Genomic DNA, 23,652 nt, shown 5'->3' on the forward strand with positions numbered 1-23,652 from the left:
GTAGGAAATGTACTTGTCTTTCTTTAAAATTCATGGTTTTCCTCAATTTTTTCAAAAAAATTCATTAAATATATGTCTACAAAATATTTAACACCGTCAATTCATGTCAGATTTCTTTTTTTTTTTTTAATTTTATTTTATTTTTAAACTTTACATAACTGTATTAGTTTTGCCAAATATCAAAATGAATCCGCCACAGGTATACATGTGTTCCCCATCCTGAACCCTCCTCCCTCCTCCCTCCCCATTCCATCCCTCTGGGTCGTCCCAGTGCACCAGCCCCAAGCATCCAGTATCGTGCATCGAACCTGGACTGGCAACTCGTTTCATACATGATATTTTACATGTTTCAATGCCATTCTCCCAAATCTTCCTACCCTCTCCCTCTCCCACAGAGTCCATAAGACTGTTCTATACATCAGTGTCTCTTTTGCTGTCTCGTACACAGGGTTATTGTTACCATCTTTCTAAATTCCATATATATGCGTTAGTATACTGTATTGGTGTTTTTCTTTCTGGCTTACTTCACTCTGTATAATAGGCTCCAGTTTCATCCACCTCATTAGAACTGATTCAAATGTATTCTTTTTAATGGCTGAATAATACTCCATTGTGTATATGTACCACTGCTTTCTTATCCATTCATCTGCTGATGGACATCTAGGTTGCTTCCATGTCCTGGCTATTATAAACAGTGCTGCGATGAACATTGGGGTACACGTGTCTCTTTCCCTTCTGGTTTCCTCAGTGTGTATGCCCAGCAGTGGGATTGCTGGATCATAAGGCAGTTCTATTTCCAGGTTTTTAAGGAATCTCCACACTGTTCTCCATAGTGGCTGTACTAGTTTGCATTCCCACCAACAGTGTAAGAGGGTTCCCTTTTCTCCACACCCTCTCCAGCATTTATTACTTGTAGACTTTTGGATCGCAGCCATTCTGACTGGTGTGAAATGGTACCTCATAGTGGTTTTGATTTGCATTTCTCTGATAATGAGTGATGTTGAGCATCTTTTCATGTGTTGGTTAGCCATCTGTATGTCTTCTTCGGAGAAATGTCTATTTAGTTCTTTGGCCCATTTTTTGATTGGGTCATTTATTTTTCTGGAGTTGAGCTGTAGGAGTTGCTTGTATATTCTCGAGATTAGTTGCTTGTCAGTTGCTTCATTTGCTATTATCTTCTCCCATTCTGAAGGCTGTCTTTTCACCTTGCTAATAGTTTCCTTTGATGTGCAGAAGCTTTTAAGCTTAATTAGATCCCATTTGTTTATTTTTGCTTTTATTTCCAATATTCTGGGAGGTGGGTCATAGAGGATCCTGCTGTGATGTATGTCAGAGAGTGTTTTGCCTATGTTCTCCTCTAGGAGTTTTAGAGTTTCTGGTCTTACATTTAGATCTTTAATCCATTTTGAGTTTATTTTTGTGTATGGTGTTAGAAAGTGTTCTAGTTTCATTCTTTTACAAGTGGTTGACCAGAGTTCCCAGCACCACTTGTTAAAGAGATTGTCTTTAATCCATTGTATATTCTTGCCTCCTTTGTCAAAGATAAGGTGTCCATATGTGTGTGGATTTATCTCTGGGCTTTCTATTTTGTTCCATTGATCTATATTTCTCTCTTTGTGCCAGTACCATACTGTCTTGATAACTGTGGCTTTGTAGTAGAGCCTGAAGTCAGGTAGGTTGATTCCTCCAGTTCCATTCTTCTTTCTCAAGATCGCTTTGGCTATTCGAGGTTTTTTTGTTTTTCCATAAAAATTGTGAAATTATTTGTTCTAGCTCTGTGAAGAATGCTGTTGGTAGCTTGATAGGGATTGCATTGAATCTATAGATTGCTTTGGGTAGTATACTCATTTTCACTATATTGATTCTTCCAATCCATGAACATGGTATATTTCTCTATCTGTTAGTGTCCTCTTTGATTTCTTTCACCAGTGTTTTATAGTTTTCTATATATCGGTCTTTAGATTCTTTAGGTAGATATATTCCTAAGTATTTTATTCTTTCTGTTGCAATGGTGAATGGAATTGTTTCCTTAATTTCTCTTTCTGTTTTCTCATTATTAGTGTATAGGAATGCAAGGGATTTCTGTGTGTTGATTTTATATCCTGCAACTTTACTATAGTCATTGATTAGTTCTAGTAATTTTCTGGTGGAGTCTTTAGGGTTTTCTATGTAGAGGATCATGTCATCTGCAAACAGTGAGAGCTTTACTTCTTCTTTTCTAATTTGGATTCTTTTTATTTCTTTTTCTGTTCTGATTGCTGTGGCCAAAACTTCCAAAACTATGTTGAATAGTAATGGTGAAAGTGGGCACCCTTGTCTTGTTCCTGACTTTAGAGGAAATGCTTTCAATTTTTCACCATTGAGGATAATGTTTGCTGTGGGTTTGTCATATATAGCTTTGATTATGTTTCATATCATATTTTAGCCAAGTGCCTAAATTGTATCAGTTCACATGCCAATATTATTTAGGTGGATTTTTTTTTTCTACTAATGTTTCTTTCAAAGTAGTTATGGTACAACACAGAACTCATACAAGTAGTTATACACAATGAGGAAAGGGTAATGCAAAGATTCAGTGAAATCTCACCAGTAACATGAAACCAATCCTAACTTCATAGTGCCTACATCACTTGAATGTTGTATGTCTAACAACTCAATAGTAATTTATCAAAGCTGAAATCAGGAAGGTGGTTGATATTAGGCTTTTTCTATCAATTTTATATCCAGGCAGTGAGTAATTCAGTGTCATGCTAGATGTAGCAGGGAGGCATCTTCCAGGATAAATTCTCCATAATATCCTCCCATCTGAGCCCAGAGAAGTCTAAGAGACACATGGTGTAAGAACAGACCGGAAATGAGGGCAAGAAGGTGGAGTGGTAAAGCTGGAATCAGCAGTCATCTCAAAATAGAGGTCTGACCTTTAGCTGCATTTCTACAACTATACACACCCACACCTGGATCTTATTTCCCTTCACAGCTATGCAATGTGGAAAAACTTTAAATACAAACACACAAGCACTTGGTGATAATACCATTTCATTCAACAGTTCATACAGATTCTATTTTTATTTCCTCCCACCCAACCATACAAAAATCTTACCACATAATGTACGCTGCTTATTCTTAGGTAAATTTTCACTCTAGCCTCAGATTTGAAAGGAATTCATAGTAAATTGATGAGTAACATTTTCCCCATCTTCCCCTTCTTTGTGGATTATCATAATGTCAAGCAAAGTGATGATATTTATTTTTTTATTATGATATGTTGACATTCTCAGTAGTGCCATGTTAAATAAATACTATTTGCTTTAACTTAAAACAAATACATTACATAGAGTTTGTATAATTATTACAGGCCACAAGAAAATAGAATCTTCCCCACATTTATCTCTGTCAGTTTGCTGGAAATGCAAATAAATTATATCTTGGTTGCTCTTTATTTCCTTAACTTAGTTCTCATTCTTTCAACATCATAAAGTATTTGGTTTTTTGATGTCTCTTTACCTGACCTTTCATAATGATTATGATCATTTTCTTCATCACATTAAGAAATAACACCTAATATTTTTCTGTATGTAAAAAATGTAGGTTTTTTTTCATATTTCATTTTACTCTTTGTCCTGCACCTTGAAAGTAGAAATTTATTGAGTTGAGAAAAGCCAGTGAAATGAAGGAAGGGATCACTTCAAACAGCATACACACATGAGAGAGATTTATGTCAACAAGTCAAAATTTGATGACAGAAAACTTCCAGAAAAACAAGTGACTGCAAGTTGAGACAGAATCCATCTGGTAGAAGCAAGATGGTGTGCAGAGAAGAGCTAGGAAGGAAATAGCAGATGGTTTAGTTCGATTGGTCAGATCTAGGTGACCTGCATGATGACTTCTGCAATTCTGTACCTCTAAGAATGACCTGTACACAAAAGTGTGTTCCATTCTGCTAGGCTGTTCTCTCTTAGACACCAGTTTTGGAAGTGATCCAGTCCCGGAAAGCAGTCACTTTAGTATAAACACCAGGCTTATTGGGTTGCCCACATTCATCTCCCCAGCTCACAATTCCAGCAAGGTACCAGATATCTCTAGCATCTGGACTAACCAGAGGTCCTCCAGAGTCGCCCTAAAGGAGAAGGGAGAGATTAGTAATTAATAATGCACCTTATTACAGAAAAATGTGCTATTTTCTAATGTGAATTTAATGAAAGGGGCAGTTTAAAAAAATCTTCAGTGTACTCAAATGACAAGTGGTATCCTTTATCTATGCCAGTAATTCACATAAAAGAAGAGCTCCCCTGCCTGGAGAACTGGTTAGACTCAGGGTTCAGTACTCTGAGATGAAAGACTCCAACTCCATCTCTTGGCAGAACAGCCCCAATCTGATACATCTGACAAATAACTGCCCATACTCTATCAGTAGGACACATCTCCTAAAAGAAGGGTGAAGAGTTTAGTACTGATAAAAAGCATGGACGTCAGAGTCAGACACCTGGGTTTAAAGCTCAGTTCTGGTCCCTCCAAGCTGGCTAAGACCTTTAACTTACTTATTGCTAATGCTCCTAATAATACCTACCTGCAATAATTTTGAAGATTACCTAAGACAGTGTACATAACATGCTTAGCATAGAGCCTGGCACAAAACAGAACTTAGTGAATATGTATACATAACCACAAAGTCCAATTGTTTATGCCTTGTGAAAGCCAGTACGCTATTTCTTTTATATGGGTCATAAAAACAAGGTGCTGACTGATCTTCCCCCAAAACCCTGGGGTCTCTAGTTACTGTCTCTAGTTACTGACCACTCATTACATGTTTAACACTATATGAAGTGTTTAAATAATTAATATATTATTTCTTAATTCATGTAATTCTGGCAACAAAGCATGGAGTTAGGTTTCATTTTCTCTATTTTAGCAATGAAGAAGCTGAAACTAACAGAGTTTAGCAATTTTCCTGATATCACATGCTATTCAATATCCAGAGTGATTTCACTAAGAAGTCCATGCTTTTTTCCCTTACATACACTAATTTCTTTGCAAATTTTCTTTCATCTACATAAAAGTATTAACTAACACTAATAATAACTCAATTAGATATAATGTGTTTGTAATTTTTAAATCAATTCACCAATAAGTATATTTCCTTATACTCTCATATGTGGTAGGAGATGTAAAAAGAGTCTAAACACATGAGCCCTCCCCTCAAGTAGTGTACAATCTACAGATAGAAACAAAGTGTACTGTATGAGCTATCGGATAACAAATCATTTTGGTAATTGACACCCAGGCCTATGTGAAGACATAGCAGATTAGGAAAAAGAAATAGAATATGCCAGAAACTACAAAGCTTAAATCTATTTAAGAGACAGGAGTGAATGAGTCTGTTAATAAAGTAATTAAGGAAAAAAGACAGCAGTGAGTCTAACAGCAATACAAGCTGAAAACTAAGGTGATGTCCAGCAAGTATCAAATGGAGAAAGAGACAGTTGGTTCTGTTAACACTAGTTAGCTCATGTGTGATTGGTGAATAGGGGAGTTACATCAATACAAAGTGGAAGTTGTGATGGCTTATAGGTGTTTGGACTTAGGCAAGGGAGCCAGAATAATGGGAGTAGAACTGCAATCTCCGGAAAAAAAAGGTCTCAGCTCAGCTATTGCACAGGCAGAAGCCTTGGAGGTTCTAGTTTGTGAAAATGTTAAGCGTGTCTATGTCCAGGAACCCTTCTCCCTACCCAGAGAGGCACACCCCATCCTTGCTTAATTCTTGGGTCCTGCCAGGTTGTACTTCCTCCTCTGCCCAGAGCTACACTCCCATGTGCATTGTCTCACCCTCAGCAAGCCAGTATTTCTACTCTATTGTTTTTGTGCATTTTTAACTTTCCCTCAGTCAGCCACTAGCCACCCTGGGCAATCTGCCTACCTACACTAAGTTATTTTTCAAGGTACAATTATTTTTGCTGTTGATGATGTTGTTAATTCTCTGGTTACAAAGTTGCATAACTTTTGAGGGATAGGTTGGTCTGTATCTATTGCTGTTTTTCCCTTAATTGCAGTTATTTTTAGTGAGTGGTTTAATGAGAAACAGAACAGGAAGTTTCTTCAAGAATATGGGTATGTATAGCTGATTCACTTTGATGCATAGCAGAAACTAGCACAACATTGTAAATCAAATACTCCACTAAATTTTTTTACAAAAGAATGTACATATTACAACAGAAACTTAAAGCCAGAAGCCAAACCAGAAACAAGTTTTAGTGATTAAGACATGAAGCAATGAAGCAATAGATTAAGTTCTTAACACAAAGAATGGAGACAAAGAGATAAGTATGGAAGAAATAGTAAGGGGTAAAATATTCTATGATTTAATTGATTACTGTGAAAGAGATTTAAAAGTAAAAGTTTTCAAGAATAATGAAAGCCAACCACATAAATGAGAAACTTGAAATCAAAAAAAACATTTCATGGACAGGGAAGCCTGGCATGCTGCAGTCCATGGGGTCACAAAGAGTCAGACATGACTGAGCAACTGAACTGACTGAATGCCTGTTGTGTTTAAGATGGAACATATATAAAAGTTAGTCGTATGCTACTGCTAAGTCATTTCAGTCGTGTCCGACTCTGTGCGACCCCATAGACGGCAGCCCACCAGGCTTCCCCGTCCCTGGGATTCTCCAGTCAAGAACACTGGAGTGGGTTGCCATTTCCTTCTCCAAAGTCTGAAAGTGAAAAGTGAAAGGGAAGTCACTCAGTCATGTCCGACCCTCAGCGACCCCATGGACTGCAGCCCACCAGGCTCCTCCATCCATGGGATTTTCCAGGCAAGAGTACTGGAGTGGGGTGCCATTGCCTTCTCCATTAGTCGTATACTAACAACTTAAAACATATAAATGGAAATGGTTTGGGAGTATGTGGAAATGAGAGACTGAATTTGAGCAAGAGATTAATTTTGGAGATGTATATTTGGAAGACATTAAAGTGACAGCTAACTTAAAGAAAAGGTAATTTCTTTGAAGGTATATGTAGAGAAAAAAAAGATGAGTGTTAAGGAACAGCCAAGCTTAGAGACAGGCAGAGAGGGAAATAAAGAGAAACCAAAATAAGGAACCAGAAATGAGTTGTTGGAAAAGGAGGGAGGGGGAAATCAGCATATTTCAGGATTATAGAACCCCAAACAAGATCATATTTTAAGAGGAGGTAGCCACATGCCATTGAGATGGGAGGGAGTAAGAGAGCCAAGTAAAGATTTCTGCGTATAAAGTTATTGATGATTTTTGAGAGGGAGAAGTATCAGATTCCTCCTAAAACAGAAAAGCAGTGTGTTATAATCACAAGGCCAAACTTGGTTTCTCCTCTTTAGTTCCCCAAATTTATGAGACATTCGTATCTAATACTATCATCAAAAAGGCATTGTATTAACAGAAGAGGTAACATATTTTCAAATGAAATTATAAACAACTGTGATTTACTTCAAAATAGATCTGGAGTTGAAGATGGGAAGAAGGTTGGGGGTTAAAATATATAGGAATGAAATACGGTTGGTCATGAGCTGATAATGTATAAGCTGGGTGATGTGTACACACTGTGAGTCAATCACAGAAAAAAGTGTGGTCCCATCCCAACCCCATCAGCAAGGGCCAAGTGGGGAAACTGAACTTCCCCCTTACAGAATCTAAGGAAGTCCAATTCCCACCTGACTGGTGTCAGAGGAGGCTGAGTGGGGAGCCTCTCTGTCATCCCTGCCAGGTGATGATGAAGCCTTCCTCTTCCTCCCCTGTGGTAACCAGCTGTGGAGCATGAACTACCCCCAGTACCAATGAGGCAGAGCTCTCTCTCCTTCTAGGGTGATGTCAGAACAGACCTAGTGGAGAGCCAAGCAGTGATAAGGCCACTCTCCCATGATGTCAGTGGAGACCACAAGGGGAGCAGTAACAAGTTGCCCCCATCCAGAGTGGTATTTTTTTACTTCATCCTCACCATCCCAGACTTTATATGTGAAATCCCCTAAATGGAGGGTGTGAGGGGATTTTCTGTTCCTTTACCAAGAAGGGTGAGAAGGGAAAATGGTACATATTTTTTAAAAAATTAGATTTAATAGGTTTCAGGACTTTTCTGTCAGTCCAGTGCAGGGAGGGTGGGTTGGATCACTGGTCGGGGAACTAAGATCCTGTATGCCAGGCACTGCACGGCCAAAAAATAAAATAAAATAAATTTAATAATTTTCTCCCATCTTAAAAGAAAAAAAAAAAAAAAAAAAACCACACTTAGTGAAAGTGAAAGTGGCTCAGTCGTGTCTTATTTGTGACTCCATGGACTATACAGTCCATGGAATTTTCCAGGCCAGAATACTGGAGTGGGTAGCTTTTCCTTCTCCAGGGGATCTTCCCAACCCAGGGATCAAACCCAGGTCTCCAGCATTGAAGGTGGATTCTTTACCCGCTGAGCCACCAAGGAAACCCTAATGAGAAGCCTGCAATTCCACCTCCATCCAGCAGTAACAAAGGTCTCTTTCCCCACCTTGGTGTCAGGGGACAATGAGTGGTAGAAGTGCTACCTCATTCCCCTACACACTCCACTGTCATGTCAGAGGAGTCCTGTAAAAACAGAAGATTTAAATGAGATGCCAAAACTCATAACATAATATCCAAAATGTCCAGGATATATCTGAAAATCACCCAATACCAAGAACCAGGAAAATTTTGACTCGAATAAGAAAAGGCAATCAATCAGACACTGACACTGAGATGATAGATGTTGGAATTATCTGACAAAGATTTTAAAGCAGTCATCACAGAAATGTCTTAATGGGCAGTTTCCATCATGAAACAAACAAAAAATCCAATAAAAAGCTCACTAGATGTTCTTAACAGAAAAATGAAGGAGATGATGGAAGTAAAAACAAAATCAATGAAATTGAAGATAGAATGATAGAAATTGCTCAATCTGAACACACAGAAAGAGGAGTGGAAAGAAAATGAACAGAAGCTCAGAGATCTCTGAGAGCATAATGAAAGCGCTAACATACCTATTATTGGATTCCAAAATGAAGCTGAAAATTTTTCAAGGAAATAAAGGCTAAAACCTTCCCAAGTTTGTCAAAGGGCATAAACTTGCAGATTAAAAAGCTGAGCAAGCCCTAAGCAGTATAACCAAGAGAAATCCATGCCAAGATACAAACTCAAACTTCTGAAAACTAAAGACAAAGAAAAAACCTTGAACACAGTAAGAAAAAAATGACACTTCATCTGCAAGAGGAAAGCAATTATAATAACAGCAAGTTCTTATCATAAATTACAGAGGCCATCATTTAAACACACACACACAAAATACAAACTGTCAAGCATAAATTATATGCCTGGCAAAATTATGCTTTACAAATAAATAGGAAATAGAAATTTTGCAAACAAAGAAAATCTAAGGGAATTGACACTAGCAGATCTACCCTTTTAAAAAAATGGCTGGACTATAAAAAAAATCAAAATGGAATTCTGAAAAAAAGCTACTGTATGATTCTACTCATACAACATTCTTGAAATTATAAAATTATAGAGATGGCAAACAGATTGGTGATTGCCAGATGTTAGAGATGATAAAGTGATGGGGGAAGGAAATGGATGTTTTTATAAAGGAAGAAAGATCTCTGTGGTGATGGAAGAGTTCTTAACTGCAGTGATGATGACACAAATCTGCAGATGTGATAAAAAGCAAGAAGTACACCTGTACCAAGATCAGTTCCTAGCTTTTATATTCTATTCTAGTTATATGAGACGTAGCCACTGGAGAATACTTGGTGAAGGTTATAGGGGACCCCTCTGTACTATCTTTGCAACTTCTTGTAGAACTGTAATTATTTCAAAATAAAAGGCGAACAAAAAATTATGCACTCTATCACTTACCTGGCACGCATCTTTATTTCCTTTCAAGGAGCCAGCACATAACATTGTAGGAGTTATGGCATTATTATAAACTTGGGGTGCATTGCAGATTTTAGTGTCTATGAGATCTACCTGTACTTGCCGAAGATGATTTTGACTGCTACCTAAAGGGAAAAAATTAGACTTCATATTTATATATATACATATATTCTATAAACCTGAAGAAAGTCTTTTACAATTAGTTATTGGATGAGCTGGCACATAGAATCTTAGGAATGTATTTTTTCAGATATAGTGGTATTTGGGAAATGAAGTATAACTATTTTAAATGAAGTTAAAGTGAAGTCTCTTAGTCGTGTCCGACTCTTTGTGACCCCATGGACTGTAGCCTACCAGGCTCTGAGGAGCCTCTCAGTCCATGGAATTTTCCAGGCAATAGTACTGGAGTGGGTTGCCATTTCCTTCTCCAGGGGATCTTCCCAGCCTGGTGAAGTTAGGTGCCTAGAAAAGAACCTCAAGTTGCTTAAGTAATTTCTATGTCATTATTAAGCTTAGAAGTTAATTTCAGTAGGGAAAGATGGTGGTTTTATGATGCTCTAATCTTCACAATTGGGTGTAAGTATTAATGATCCCTAATCTCTTATGTGGTAATACCCTGGTGGCTCAGATGGTAAAGAATCTGCCTGCAATGTGGGAGATCCAAGTTTGATCCCTGGGTCAGGAAGATCCCCTGGAGAAGGGAATGGCAAAGCCCTCAAGTATTCTTGCCTAGAGAATTCCATGGACAGAGGAGCCTGGCAGGTTACAGTCCTTGGAGTCACAAAGAATATCAGACACAAGTAAGCAACTAATACTCCCACTTCACAATCTTATGTGGTTATTACCCTAGTAAAAATTTCAGACATATTCACGCTTTCAGCCATCTTACCAAGCAGCATTACTATAGTTGTAGTGATGTACATGAAAGTAACCTAAAGCATGAAGGAATTTACATATCTTCTAAATTACTTAGTTCCCAAGTAGGACCTGATTGGCCCAGGTCCATATGACCAACCCACCAACATATTTTGGCATAACAGCATTCCATTCTTTAAATGCCTTAGCATACCAAATTAGGTTACTATGATTTGACTTTCTCCTCAGATGCTCACCATCATTTTGCAGTGCTCCAAATCCTGTCACAAACATCTCATTACCAGGGCGGAACTCATGGGATGCATCGGGGAGACAAATTTTGTGTACTGCATTTGTGCAGGGAACAGGCCTGGAAAGCTCTAAGACTGAAATATCATAGTCATGCGATGGATATTTGTATTTTTCATGCACAATTATCCTCCGGAGGGCTCGTTTCATTTTTGGAGGATATATTGTGACTCCAAAAGAAGCCGTCCACCTGGCTGGGTCCTTATACCTGAGGATAAAGTATGAGGAACAAATCCCACTTTATCATGTTACTAATATAATTATTTATATTAAATAATTTAGCACACACATGTCAGAGTAAGTTTCCCTTTTAAAATTATAGTTTCTATGCATAGATACAAATGCTTTCCAATCTAAGTTTCAGGGGTCAGATAAGGTGGAAATACCACTGTGTCATGTTTCTTAGGGCTTCCCAGGTGACTCAGTGGTAAAGAATCCACTTGCCAATACAGGAAGACACAGGAGATGCAGGTTCAGTCCCTGGGTCAGGAAGATTCCCTGGAGAGGGAAATGGCAACCCACTCCAGTATTCTTGCCTGGAAAATCCTAAGGACAGAGGACCCTGGAGGGCTTAAGTCCACAGGGTTGCAAAGACTTGGGCATGATTGAGCAACTGAGCACACATGCATGTTTTCTTAGGATGTGCACTTCATTCTGCATACTGAGCCACCCACTCCAGATCCTAGGGCCTTTTGATATTTCTGGGCATCAGTGACTCCAATGAACATATGGAAAGCATATCTTGTACAGAATGAGAGAACTGTATGCATTCTGTGGCACCATGTTGCCTATCCACACATTTCTCTGAAAATCAAAACTGCTACACAATAACTTAACAAAGCATTACTTATCTTGTATACCTCAGGCATTTTGCAATGGGTTGGAAGATTGAATGAAAATTCCTTGAAATATAACTAGTCAATCTATTCAGTTGTATCAATATAATTTGTTACTACCAAATTTCTTCATATTTAATTTTTTCTTAGAATTTCTCCATCAGGATCAAAACAACAGTTCACTTAGCATCTATCTCAGGTAAATATGTAGAATCTACCTGAGAAATGGCTCTTGTTTTTCACACCAAGCTCAATGTCCAGAGATAATTCTCGAAGTCCTGCTCCTTTGATAAATTACTGTGTAATTGTCAGTGGATAATTTATCTACATGTTCTTTGATACCTTTTCTATTTCTAGACTATAAGACCTCTTACTAACATTTATGTGTTTCCTACTTTCTTGTATCCAACTCTATGGGACCCTGTGGACCATACAGTCCATGGAATACTCCAGGCCAGAATACTGGAGTGGGTAACCTTTTCCTTCTCCAGGGGATCTTCCCAACCCAGGGATTGAACCCAAGTCTCCCTCATTGCAAGCTGATTCTTTACCAACTAAGCCACCAGGGAAGCCCTTTGTGATAAAACATGCATATACATGCATATGTATGTATATAATCTTTAATTTGTATTAAACTCCTCTCTCATGAAGTATTTCCATCCTACTAAACCCAATGCATTTTGCTTACCCTCATAGAGAAGGAAATAGAAACCCACTGCTGTATTATTGCCTGGGAAATATCATGGATGGAGGACCCTGGGAGGGCTAGAGTCCACGGGGTCGCAAGAGTCAGACAGGACTTAGTAACTAAACCACCGCCCCTATCCAGTCATTTTCAAGGTTCAATACTTACGTTCTAAAGCAGTGGGCAGCACTCACAAGCCATGTGTCATTAATTAAAGTTGCTCCACAGCGATGGATCCCATCCCATTGCAGACTAGTTTGCCACGGCCATTCACCCTCTTGTACCTCTGTTCCACCAACAATCCTGAGACTCTGTCCTGGGGTTTTGTTCCTTCGTGTCCCACAACCTGCAGAAGAGAGGATGCATTTGTTAGCAATTGTTTTTACACATCAAACTGTGTTGTGCATGCTCAGCCATGTCCTACTCTTTGCAACCCCATGGGCTGTAGCCCACCAGGCTCCTCTGTCCATGGGATTTCCCAGGCAGGAATACTGGTGTGGGTTGCCATTTCCTTCTCCAGAGGATCTTCCTGACATGGGAATCAAATCCAAGTCTCCTGAATCTCCTTCATTGGCAGGTGGGTTCTTTACCCCTGAGCCAACTGTGAAGCCTGTGTATGTATATACATATGTATATATTTATCTCTATATACAACAGATTAATATATATTAGTACATATACTAATTGTATGTATATGTATCTAATATTAGTAATAGAATATTGTTTATAATAGAGTTTCTCAATCTTGGCATTTCTGACATTTTCAGATGGATAATTCTTTGTTGTGGGGGTCCATCTTGTGCATCACAGGATGTTTAAAAGGATCCCTGGCCTATACATATTAGATACCAGTAGTATCCCTGCTCCCCAACCATCATGATAACCCAAATGCCACAATAGGACGTAGTCACTTGGGGTGGGGGGGGGGAGGTAGGGTCAAAACTGCCCCTGTTTGAGAACAACTGTCTTGTAATTCTGTGTCCATGTATTAGTCTCATATATCTAGTCTCACTGAAGTATAAGCTGCTTTAAGCAAGGATTAAATCATCCATCTTAGGTCCCTATTGACTAACACAGCACTGGTACCTAACAAGTTCCCAATAAATACTAGTAGTGAAAAGATATGCCATGTGATGGGATTATTCTTTGGTTTTACATTTAGTTAAGTCCATGAATTAACCCACATTCTGAGCTGGTGAGTAGTGCATTTCATTTCATCTTTTAATATAAAGGTATTGTGTAATTCTGTTAAATATATTCTCTAAATCATAGTAGGGTATTCTGCCATAGGAGGAAGGAACACTGTGCCTTGAGTCAGTACCTTTAAAATATGGTGAAGATATTTGTGCCTTCAGTAATTTCATCCACCTATACCCCAGTCCCGTCACTTCAATTCAGTTGCTAGTCGTGTCTGACTCTTTGCAACTCCATGTACTGCAGCATGACATGCCTCCCTGTCCACCACCAACTCCCAGAGTTTACCCAAACTCATGTCCAAAAAGTCAGTGATGGCATCCAACCATCTCATCCTCTGTCATCCCCTTCCCCTCCCACCTTCAATCTTTCCCAGCATCAAGGTCTTTTCAAATGAGTCATCTCTTCCCATCAGGTGGCCAAAGTATTGGAGTTTCAGCTTCAACATCAGTCCTTCCAGTGAACATTCAGTACTTATTTCCTTTAGGATGGACTGGTTGGATCTCCATGCAGTCCGAGGCACTCTCAAGAGTCTTCTCCAACACCAGTTCAAAAGCATCAATTCTTCGGCCCTCAGCTTTCTATATAGTCCAACTCTCACATTCATACATGACTACTGGAAAAGCCATAACCTTGACTAGATGGACCTTTGTTACAAAGCAAAGTAATGTCTCTGCTTTTTATTTATTTATTTTTTTAAATTTTATTTTTAAACTTTACATAATTGTATTAGTTTTGCCAAATATCAAAATGAATCCGCCACAGGTATACATGTGTTCCCCATCCTGAACCCTCCTCCCTCCTCCCTCCCCATACCATCCCTCTGGGTCGTCCCAGTGCACCAGCCCCAAGCATCCAGTATCGTGCATTGAACCTGGACTGGCAACTCATTTCATACATGATATTTTACATGTTTCAATGCCATTCTCCCAAATCTTCCTACCCTCTCCCTCTCCCACAGAGTCCATAAGACTGTTCTATACATCAGTGTCTCTTTTGCTGTCTCGTACACAGGGTTATTGTTACCATCTTTCTAAATTCCATATATATGCGTTAGTATACTGTATTGGTGTTTTTCTTTCTGGCTTACTTCACTCTGTATAATAGGCTCCAGTTTCATCCACCTCATTAGAACTGATTCAAATGTATTCTTTTTAATGGCTGTGTAATACTCCATTGTGTATATGTACCACTGCTTTCTTATCCATTCATCTGCTGATGGACATCTAAGTTGCTTCCATGTCCTGGCTATTATAAACAGTGCTGCAATGAACATTGGGGTACACGTGTCTCTTTCCCTTCTGGTTTCCTCAGTGTGTATGCCCAGCAGTGGGATTGCTGGATCATAAGGCAGTTCTATTTCCAGGTTTTTAAGGAATCTCCACACTGTTCTCCATAGTGGCTGTACTAGTTTGCATTCCCACCAACAGTGTAAGAGGGTTCCCTTTTCTCCACACCCTCTCCAGCATTTATTACTTGTAGACTTTTGGATCACAGCCATTCTGACTGGCGTGAAATGGTACCTCATAGTGGTTTTGATTTGCATTTCTCTGATAATGAGTGATGTTGAGCATCTTTTCATGTGTTGGTTAGCCATCTGCATGTCTTCTTCGGAGAAATGTCTATTTAGTTCTTTGGCCCATTTTTTGATTGGGTCATTTATTTTTCTGGAGTTGAGGTGTAGGAGTTGCTTGTATATTCTCGAGATTAGTTGCTTGTCAGTTGCTTCATTTGCTATTATCTTCTCCCATTCTGAAGGCTGTCTTTTCACCTTGCTAATAGTTTCCTTTGATGTGAAGAAGCTTTTAAAGTTAATTAGGTCCCATTTGTTTATTTTTGCTTTTATTTCCAATATTCTGGGAGGTGGGTCATAGAGGATCCTGCTGTGATGTATGTCAGAGAGTGTTTTGCCTATGTTCTCCTCTAGGAGTTTTAGAGTTTCTGATCTAACATTTAGATCTTTAATCCATTTTGAGTTTATTTTTGTGTATGGTGTTAGAAAGTGTTCTAGTTTCATTCTTTTACAAGTGGTTGACCAGAGTTCCCAGCACCACTTGTTAAAGAGATTGTCTTTAATCCATTGTATATTCTTGCCTCCTTTGTCAAAGATAAGGTGTCCATATGTGTGTGGATTTATCTCTGGGCTTTCTATTTTGTTCCATTGATCTATATTTCTGTCTTTGTGCCAGTACCATACTGTCTTGATGACTCTGGCTTTGTAGTAGAGCCTGAAGTCAGGTAGGTTGATTCCTCCAGTTCCATTCTTCTTTCTCAAGATCGCTTTGGCTATTCGAGGTTTTTTGTATTTCCATACAAATTGTGAAATTATTTGTTCTAGCTCTGTGAAGAATGCTGTTGGTAGCTTGATAGGGATTGCATTGAATCTATAAATTGCTTTGGGTAGTATACTCATTTTCACTATATTGATTCTTCCAATCCATGAACATGGTATATTTCTCCATCTGTTAGTGTCCTCTTTGATTTCTTTCACCAGTGTTTTATAGTTTTCTATATATAGGTCTTTAGTTTCTTTAGGTAGATATATTCCTAAGTATTTTATTCTTTCTGTTGCAATGGTGAATGGAATTGTTTCCTTAATTTCTCTTTCTGTTTTCTCATTATTAGTGTATAGGAATGCAAGGGATTTCTGGATGTTGATTTTATATCCTGCAACTTTACTATAGTCATTGATTAGTTCTAGTAATTTTCTGGTGGAGTCTTTAGGGTTTTCTATGTAGAGGATCATGTCATCTGCAAACAGTGAGAGTTTTACTTCTTCTTTTCCAATTTGGATTCCTTTTATTTCTTTTTCTGCTCTGATTGCTGTGGCCAAAACTTCCAAAACTATGTTGAATAGTAATGGTGAAAGTGGGCACCCTTGTCTTGTTCTTGACTTTAGAGGAAATGCTTTTAATTTTTCATCATTGAGGATAATGTTTGCTGTGGGTTTGTCATATATAGCTTTTATTGTGTTGAGGTATGTTCCTTCTATTCCTGCTTTCTGGAGAGTTTTGATCATAAATGGATGTTGAATTTTGTCAAAGGCTTTCTCTGCATCTATTGAGATAATCATATGGTTTTTATTTTTCAATTTGTTAATGTGGTGTATTACATTGATTGATTTGCGGATATTGAAGAATCCTTGCATCCCTGGGATAAAGCCCACTTGGTCATGGTGTATGATCTTTTTAATGTGTTGTTGGATTCTGATTGCTAGAATTTTGTTAAGGATTTTTGCATCTATGTTCATCAGTGATATTGGCCTGTAGTTTTCTTTTTTTGTGGCATCTTTGTTAGGTTTTGGTATTAGGGTGATGGTGGCCTCATAGAATGAGTTTGGAAGTTTACCATCCTCTGCAATTTTCTGGAAGAGTTTGAGCAGGATAGGTGTTAGCTCTTCTCTAAATTTTTGGTAGAATATAGCTGTGAAGCCGTCTGGACCTGGGCTTTTGTTTGCTGGAAGATTTTTGATTACAGTTTCAATTTCCGTGCTTGTGATGGGTCTGTTAAGATTTTCTATTTCTTCCTGGTCGAGTTTTGGAAAGTTGTACTTTTCTAAGAATTTGTCCATTTCTTCCTCGTTGTCCATGTTATTGGCATATAATTGTTGATAGTACTCTCTTATGATCCTTTGTATTTCTGTGTTGTCTGTTGTGATCTCTCCATTTTCATTTCTAATTTTATTGATTTGATTTTTCTCCCTTTGTTTCTTGATGAGTCTGGCTAATGGTTTGTCAATTTTATTTATCCTTTCAAAGAACCAGCTTTTGGTTTTGTTGATTTTTGCTATGGTCTCTTTTGTTTCTTTTGCATTTATTTCTGCTCTAATTTTTAAGATTTCTTTCCTTCTACTAACCCTGGTATTCTTCATTTCTTCCTTTTCTAGTTGCTTTAGGTGTAGAGTTAGGTTATTTATTTGACTTTTTTCTTGTTTCTTGAGGTGTGCCTGTATTGCTATGAACTTTCCCCTTAGGACTACTTTTACTGTGTCCCACAGGTTTTCGGTTGTTGTGTTTTCATTTTCATTTGTTTCTATGCAAATTTTGATTTCTTTTTTGATTTCTTCTGTGATTTGTTGGTTATTCAGCAGCGTGTTGTTCAGCCTCCATATGTGTCTCTGCTTTTTAATATGCTGTCTAGCTTGGTTATAACTTTCCTTCCAAGGAGTAAGTGTCTTTTAACTTCATGTCTGCAGTCACCATCTGCAGTGATTTTGGAGCCCGGAAAAATAAAGTCAGCCACTGTTTCCACTGTTTCCCATGTATTTGCCATAAAGTGATGGGACCAGATGCCATGATCTTAGTTTTCTGAATGTTGAGTTTAAGTCAACTTTTTCACTCTCCACTTTCACTTTCATCAAGAGGCTTTTTAGTTCCTCTTCACTTTCTGCCATAAGGGTGATGTCATCTGCATATCTGAGGTCATTGATATTTCTCCCGGCAATCTTGATTCCAGCTTCTGCTTCATCCAGCCTAGTGTTTCTCATGATGTACTCTGATATAAGTTAAATAAGTAGGGTGACAATATACAGTCTCGACCTGCTCCTTTTCCTATTTGGAACCAGTCTGTTGTTCCATGTCCAGTTCTAACTGTTGCTTCCTGACCAGCATACAGGTTTCTCAAGAGGCAGGTCAGGTGGTCTGGTATTCCCATCTCTTTCAGAATTTTTCACAGTTTGTGGTGATCCACACTGTCAAAGGCTTTGGTATAGTCAATAAAGCAGAAATAGATGTTTATCTGGAACTCTCTTGCTTTTTTGATGATCCATCGGATGTTGGCAATTTGATCTCTGGTTCCTCTACCTTTTCTAAAACCAGCTTGAACATCTGGAAGTTCACAATTCATGTATTGTTGAAGCCTGGCTTGGAAAACCCCAGTCCCATAATTGTCAGCAATTTTTATAATATGAAATTAATAACATCAAGATTTTATTTAGTGTGGAGTAGCACTAAGTTTCTGCCTTTAGCTGAAAAATATCGATGTACAAATTACTTCTATACAATCTTTAGAAAATTTTCATGAGGATATATTGTAGATATCTGCAATCACAACATTAAGAAATATTTTTGCCTTTTCTTTAACAACTGTACTATTCACTTCTATTACACATCTGCCACCGGCCCCATATATCCATTTCAAAATTCTCCTAGTTTTTATCCTTTTGCAATAAAAGGTACTTCAGAGGTAAGATAAACACCATGAGATGTGCATAAATCAAACTTTATTCTGACCCCATAATACTGACAAAGTAAACTTAAATAATCTAGAATTAACTTTATTCATTCAGGTAATACAATTTTAATAAATGTGTTAAACTTACATTTGTTCAGGAAGTTGTCTGTTTCTGTCTTGTTGATTTCTGAAACACACAGAAATGGTCAGTAGAACTGGATCTGCACATCAGAATTCATAATGCCTCTGAGTACTTAAAATACTAAAGTTTGCTCAATTCCATTAAAAGATAGTATCTCTATGATGTAAAACTTTCAAAAAGCAACACAGTTTATCATAAACATAGTATATTCATTTTCTTGGGGAGAAGGGAGATTTGAACAGTTTCTTAAACTTTAGTGTGGCTAAAAGTCACCTGAAGAGCATCTTTATACTGTAAATTCCTTTTCCTTTTCCCAGTAATTCTGAGTTTGTCCTGAAACCCAGGAATCTGAGTTTTATAGCAGAAAATAGGATGTAAGTAGTTCATAGCTTTTAGGGGGGAAATCTTATTCTAAATCGCAGTATTATTCCCTAAATAATTGACCATTATTTCAGTTTTGTATTATTTGTTTTACCAAACTCATAAGCATAGTTCCATCTGTACAACATACCCTAGTGCATGTCCATAAGTTAGTTCTCACTCCCATTGAAAAACAATGCTGTCCATTTCTTGGTCTTCTTTTTGCCAAGTTTTAGCAAGACAATTTATCCTCAAATTGTCATTCAACTCTAGCCAGGGGCTCCTTAGCTCAACAATCAGACCCTAATCCTATCCAAATGCTAAACCAACCAATAGTTACATAAAACTCTCAATACTCAAATTTCCTGATTCAGTAGATTTCTAATGAATGAACCTATTTTCTTTGAACATGGCAAGATAGAATTTCTAAATGTAAAAAAAAATAGTGTTAATTTCTTTAGTATTCAATAGTATTGATTCACAAAAAATCTATTTTCTAGAAAGACTTTTCTGACTTTATTCTGGCTACATTTGGAGAAAATGAAAAAATAAGGAAGAAGTGGCCATTTATTCTCAATAAATATTTAAAAACACCACCACAAGTCTCCCTATTTCAATATTCTTTATTTCAAGCTTTTCCTAGAGAAAATCTGGGCTTTGCATGTTGATACTATTACAAAAATAAATAAGAGACTCAAAATGGAGTTATTGTGCTAAGTCGCACATCGGTAAGCCAAACTTACCATCTAGCCTAATTGCCGTTTCAACCTATTTCAGGAATATGACCTTTAATCAGTGAATTTGGAATTACCTAGTCAGCACTAGTGAAGTAATCTGTCTGCTGACCCCCATCATCCCCCAAATGAAGTTGCCCTTTCCTGACACAATCCACTTTGCCAGAAAACTTCTTGCCTCCTTCTGGCCATAAAAGTCTTCCATTTTGTATAGCTCCTTGGAGTTCCTGTCTGTCCGCGAAGGCAGAGTGCTGCCCAATCCGTAAATCATTAAAGTCAATTAGACCTTTAAATTTACTTCTTTGAATTTCTTTCTTTTTTTTTTTTTTTTAAACGTACTACTGACAGAGTTGACTTCATGAATGCATGGCTTGTGTATCTGCACCAAGTCCTATACTCAGCATGACCTTGCACTTGGTTTAATGCTCACTGTGTTGAAATTGGTAATAATTGTTTCTTATAATTTGTGTTTGGAAGTGAAGTTTGACAGGATAATTGAGTATGGCACAGGCAGAGGAGATATATACCATGTGTCCATGGATTCATGCTACCCCTTTTGCGTGTGTTATTCATGATATCCTATGAACTAAGAATTCCAATGGACCCACAATGTTCAGCAAACTCAAAATGAGTACAAGATAGTGTGTGATGTCTACCACTATATAAACAGAGGTTACTGACAGCCCCAGGAGGCCAAGTTTTCTGTTTGAACCAGAACTTGCTTAGAATACTAAAGAAGTAATGGCATTCAAATAAACACAAATGACTAAGGGACCTACCATACCCTTTCTTGTGCCTGTTACTTCTTTGTATTAGCCAAAAGCTTTAGCTGAAAATAATGATATAGAAGGATGTTTTGGTCCTTCCTCACATAAGCTGATGGTAGAGAGCACTGGTAAAATGTGCCTGTATCTAGAAAGGAAATAAACAATGTTGAGCTAGACTTCTCTAGCATTTCTTTGGTTCTGGTAACCAAGATGCATGCATGGATAAGCTATGAAATACAGTTGTATAATTTTCATGATTCCAAATAAAAATTAAATGCTTTCATATTTGCATTTGAAATTGACATTTCACAATATAAAGGTCATCAGCAAAACTCATGCTATTAATTTAAAATTTTGACTTTATCACTTACTGCTGCTGCTGCTGCTAAGTCGCTTCAGTCGTGTCCGACTCTGTGCGACCTCATAGATGGCAGCCCACCAGGCTCCCCTGTCCCTGGGATTCTCCAGGCAAGAACCCTGGAGTGGGTTGCCATTTCCTTCTCCAATGCATGAAAGTGAAAAGTGAAAGGGAAGTCGCTCAGTCGTGTCTGACTCTTCACGACTCCAGGGACTGCAGCCCACCAGACTCCTCCATCCATGGGATTTCCCAAGCAAGAGTACTGGAGTGGGTTGCCATTTCCTTCTCCACTTTTTCATTTAAAATATCATTAATTAATAGATAAAAATACCATGACAAATCAAGAAAAATCATATGTCTTAGTACCTTGAACAGCACCGTCTAATTGCTTTTCAAAAGAGTCTCAGACTTTCACTTTTCACTGGGCCCCACAAATTACATACTAATAGCTGGCCCTGACTAGTGGGCTTCCTTTTCTAAGCAAGTAGAGGGACTAACCACCAGGTTTGGTCTCTAGTTACATCTGTCAGCTTTTATATTAGCACTTTTATTCCTTCTTTCTACTTGTGCCTTATTCTGTAGTTTTTAGTCCTGCCATATCCAATACTTTATTCACCAGCCACATGTGCCTAGTAAGCTCTTGAAATGTGGCTAAACTGAAGTGCATTATAAATATAAACTATACAATCGATTTCAAATCTCATGAAAAATGTTTACATGGACTATTTGTCAATATGAATTACATTGTGAATACAATGTATTATAGATTACATTATTATTTCAAGAGTAGACAGTTATATGAACTACTTGTTGAAATAGTACTACTTTGGATATTTTGGGTTAAATGCATAAATTAATTAAATACATTTCACATGTTTACTTTTACTTTTTTAATGTGGCTACCAGAAACTTTAAGAATATACATGTGGCTGGTACACCATTTCTAGAGACTAACACTGTACTATAGCATATGACTGAGCTTTTAACCAATCTTATATTTCCCCTGAGGGTCTTGTATGTTTTTCACTTTCTAGTTTTGAGGATCTATCACTGTTTATCTTGTTCCCTTGCCGTGACAAAATAAAAAAATTTAGGTTTTTCAAGTTAGTTATAAAATATACCAAAAATAAGTTTTGCCAAAAGATAAACGATATACTTTTCATCGGCAAAGGGCCTAAGAGAAGAAGCTGCTGCTGCTAAGTCACTTCAGTATTGTCTGACTCTGTGCAATCCCATAGACAGCAGCCCACCAAGCTCCTCCATCCCTGGGATTCTCCAGGCAAGAACACTGGAGTGGGTTGCCATTTCCTTCTCCAATGCATGAAAGTGAAAAGTGAAAGTGAAGTCGCTCAGTCATGTCCGACTCTTAGGGTCCCCATGGACTGCAGCCCACCAGGCTCCTCCGTTTATTGAATTTTCCAGGCAAGAGTACTGGAGTGGGTTGCCATTGCCTTCTCTGAGAGAAGAAGCTAATAAGGTTTATTAATGACATTTGAATGAAAATGTCATTCAAATGACATTTGATGGCACGAATCTTTCACAAAATCTAAAAATCAGTAGCATATAAGCCATCACACTCAGAACATAAAAAGTAAGCAACAGGAAGAGGAATAAATACACAGAGCCACTTTTTCCATTCATTGGATTCTATAGCTAAAGTGTAAGGCCCAATATAGAAAAAGAATCCAGGCTCATGAGTTAATGACAGACTTGCAGAGGAGATGTAAGTTTAAGGTAGTATTAAAATTTTAACAACTTCATTTGGATCAATTTAGTCCCAAAGAAGTATTTTCTTGGTGGCAAGACCCCATAATGAAAAACATCCAAAAACTTTTAAAGATTAGTGCCCAAAACCAAAGTTATTCTATGTAAGAGAATTGAATTAGAAGAGATAAACTTACTTTTAATTTCAACTGATTCAGGATCTAATTTAGGGGGTCCTACAGCATCTTGCAGATTTTCATGTAGAACATGTTGTATTATTTTATTGATAGTTTCAGGGTCCTTAGTAGAAGGAAATCTAAAAATCAGCAGCATATGAGCCAACACTCCATGTTCCTCTTGACTGTGGACCAAAAAAAGAAAAAAAGAGAAAAATACAGTTTTAAAAGGTTAAGTTCCAAATAAGATTTATGGCAATATCATACTCTATATTTTCTTTATAACTCATTTGAAACACAAACACACAAAATAAATCTATAAATTCAATTTTAAAAGATCTAATGTGTTTTATTCTATATTTCTGATGCTGGGAAAGATGGAGGGCAGGAGGAGAAAGGCGTGACAGAGGATGAGATGGTTGGATGGCATCACGACTCAGCAGACATGAGTCTGA

At 37.8% G+C, this 23,652-nt stretch overlaps 1 protein-coding gene across 1 annotated transcript in view; it reads right to left on the reverse strand.

Annotated features, from left to right (window-relative positions):
- Nucleotides 1-3,695: 3,695 nt before the first annotated feature.
- LOC129657251 (transmembrane protease serine 11E-like) overlaps nucleotides 3,696-23,652 on the reverse strand; it is a 59,626-nt gene continuing 39,669 nt past the window's right edge. The window contains exons 5-10 of the mRNA XM_055587467.1: nucleotides 23,219-23,382; nucleotides 19,105-19,143; nucleotides 12,759-12,936; nucleotides 11,018-11,277; nucleotides 9,888-10,030; nucleotides 3,696-4,117 (exon numbers count right to left, since the gene is read on the reverse strand). Of these exons, the coding sequence (XP_055443442.1) occupies nucleotides 3,956-4,117; nucleotides 9,888-10,030; nucleotides 11,018-11,277; nucleotides 12,759-12,936; nucleotides 19,105-19,143; nucleotides 23,219-23,382 (946 nt within the window). The 3' untranslated portion in view covers nucleotides 3,696-3,955. The remainder of the gene's footprint in view (nucleotides 4,118-9,887; nucleotides 10,031-11,017; nucleotides 11,278-12,758; nucleotides 12,937-19,104; nucleotides 19,144-23,218; nucleotides 23,383-23,652) is intronic.

The sequence above is a fragment of the Bubalus kerabau genome, chromosome 7 (genome assembly GCF_029407905.1).
Source record: "Bubalus kerabau isolate K-KA32 ecotype Philippines breed swamp buffalo chromosome 7, PCC_UOA_SB_1v2, whole genome shotgun sequence".
In the NCBI taxonomy this organism is placed as follows: Eukaryota; Metazoa; Chordata; class Mammalia; order Artiodactyla; family Bovidae; genus Bubalus; species Bubalus kerabau.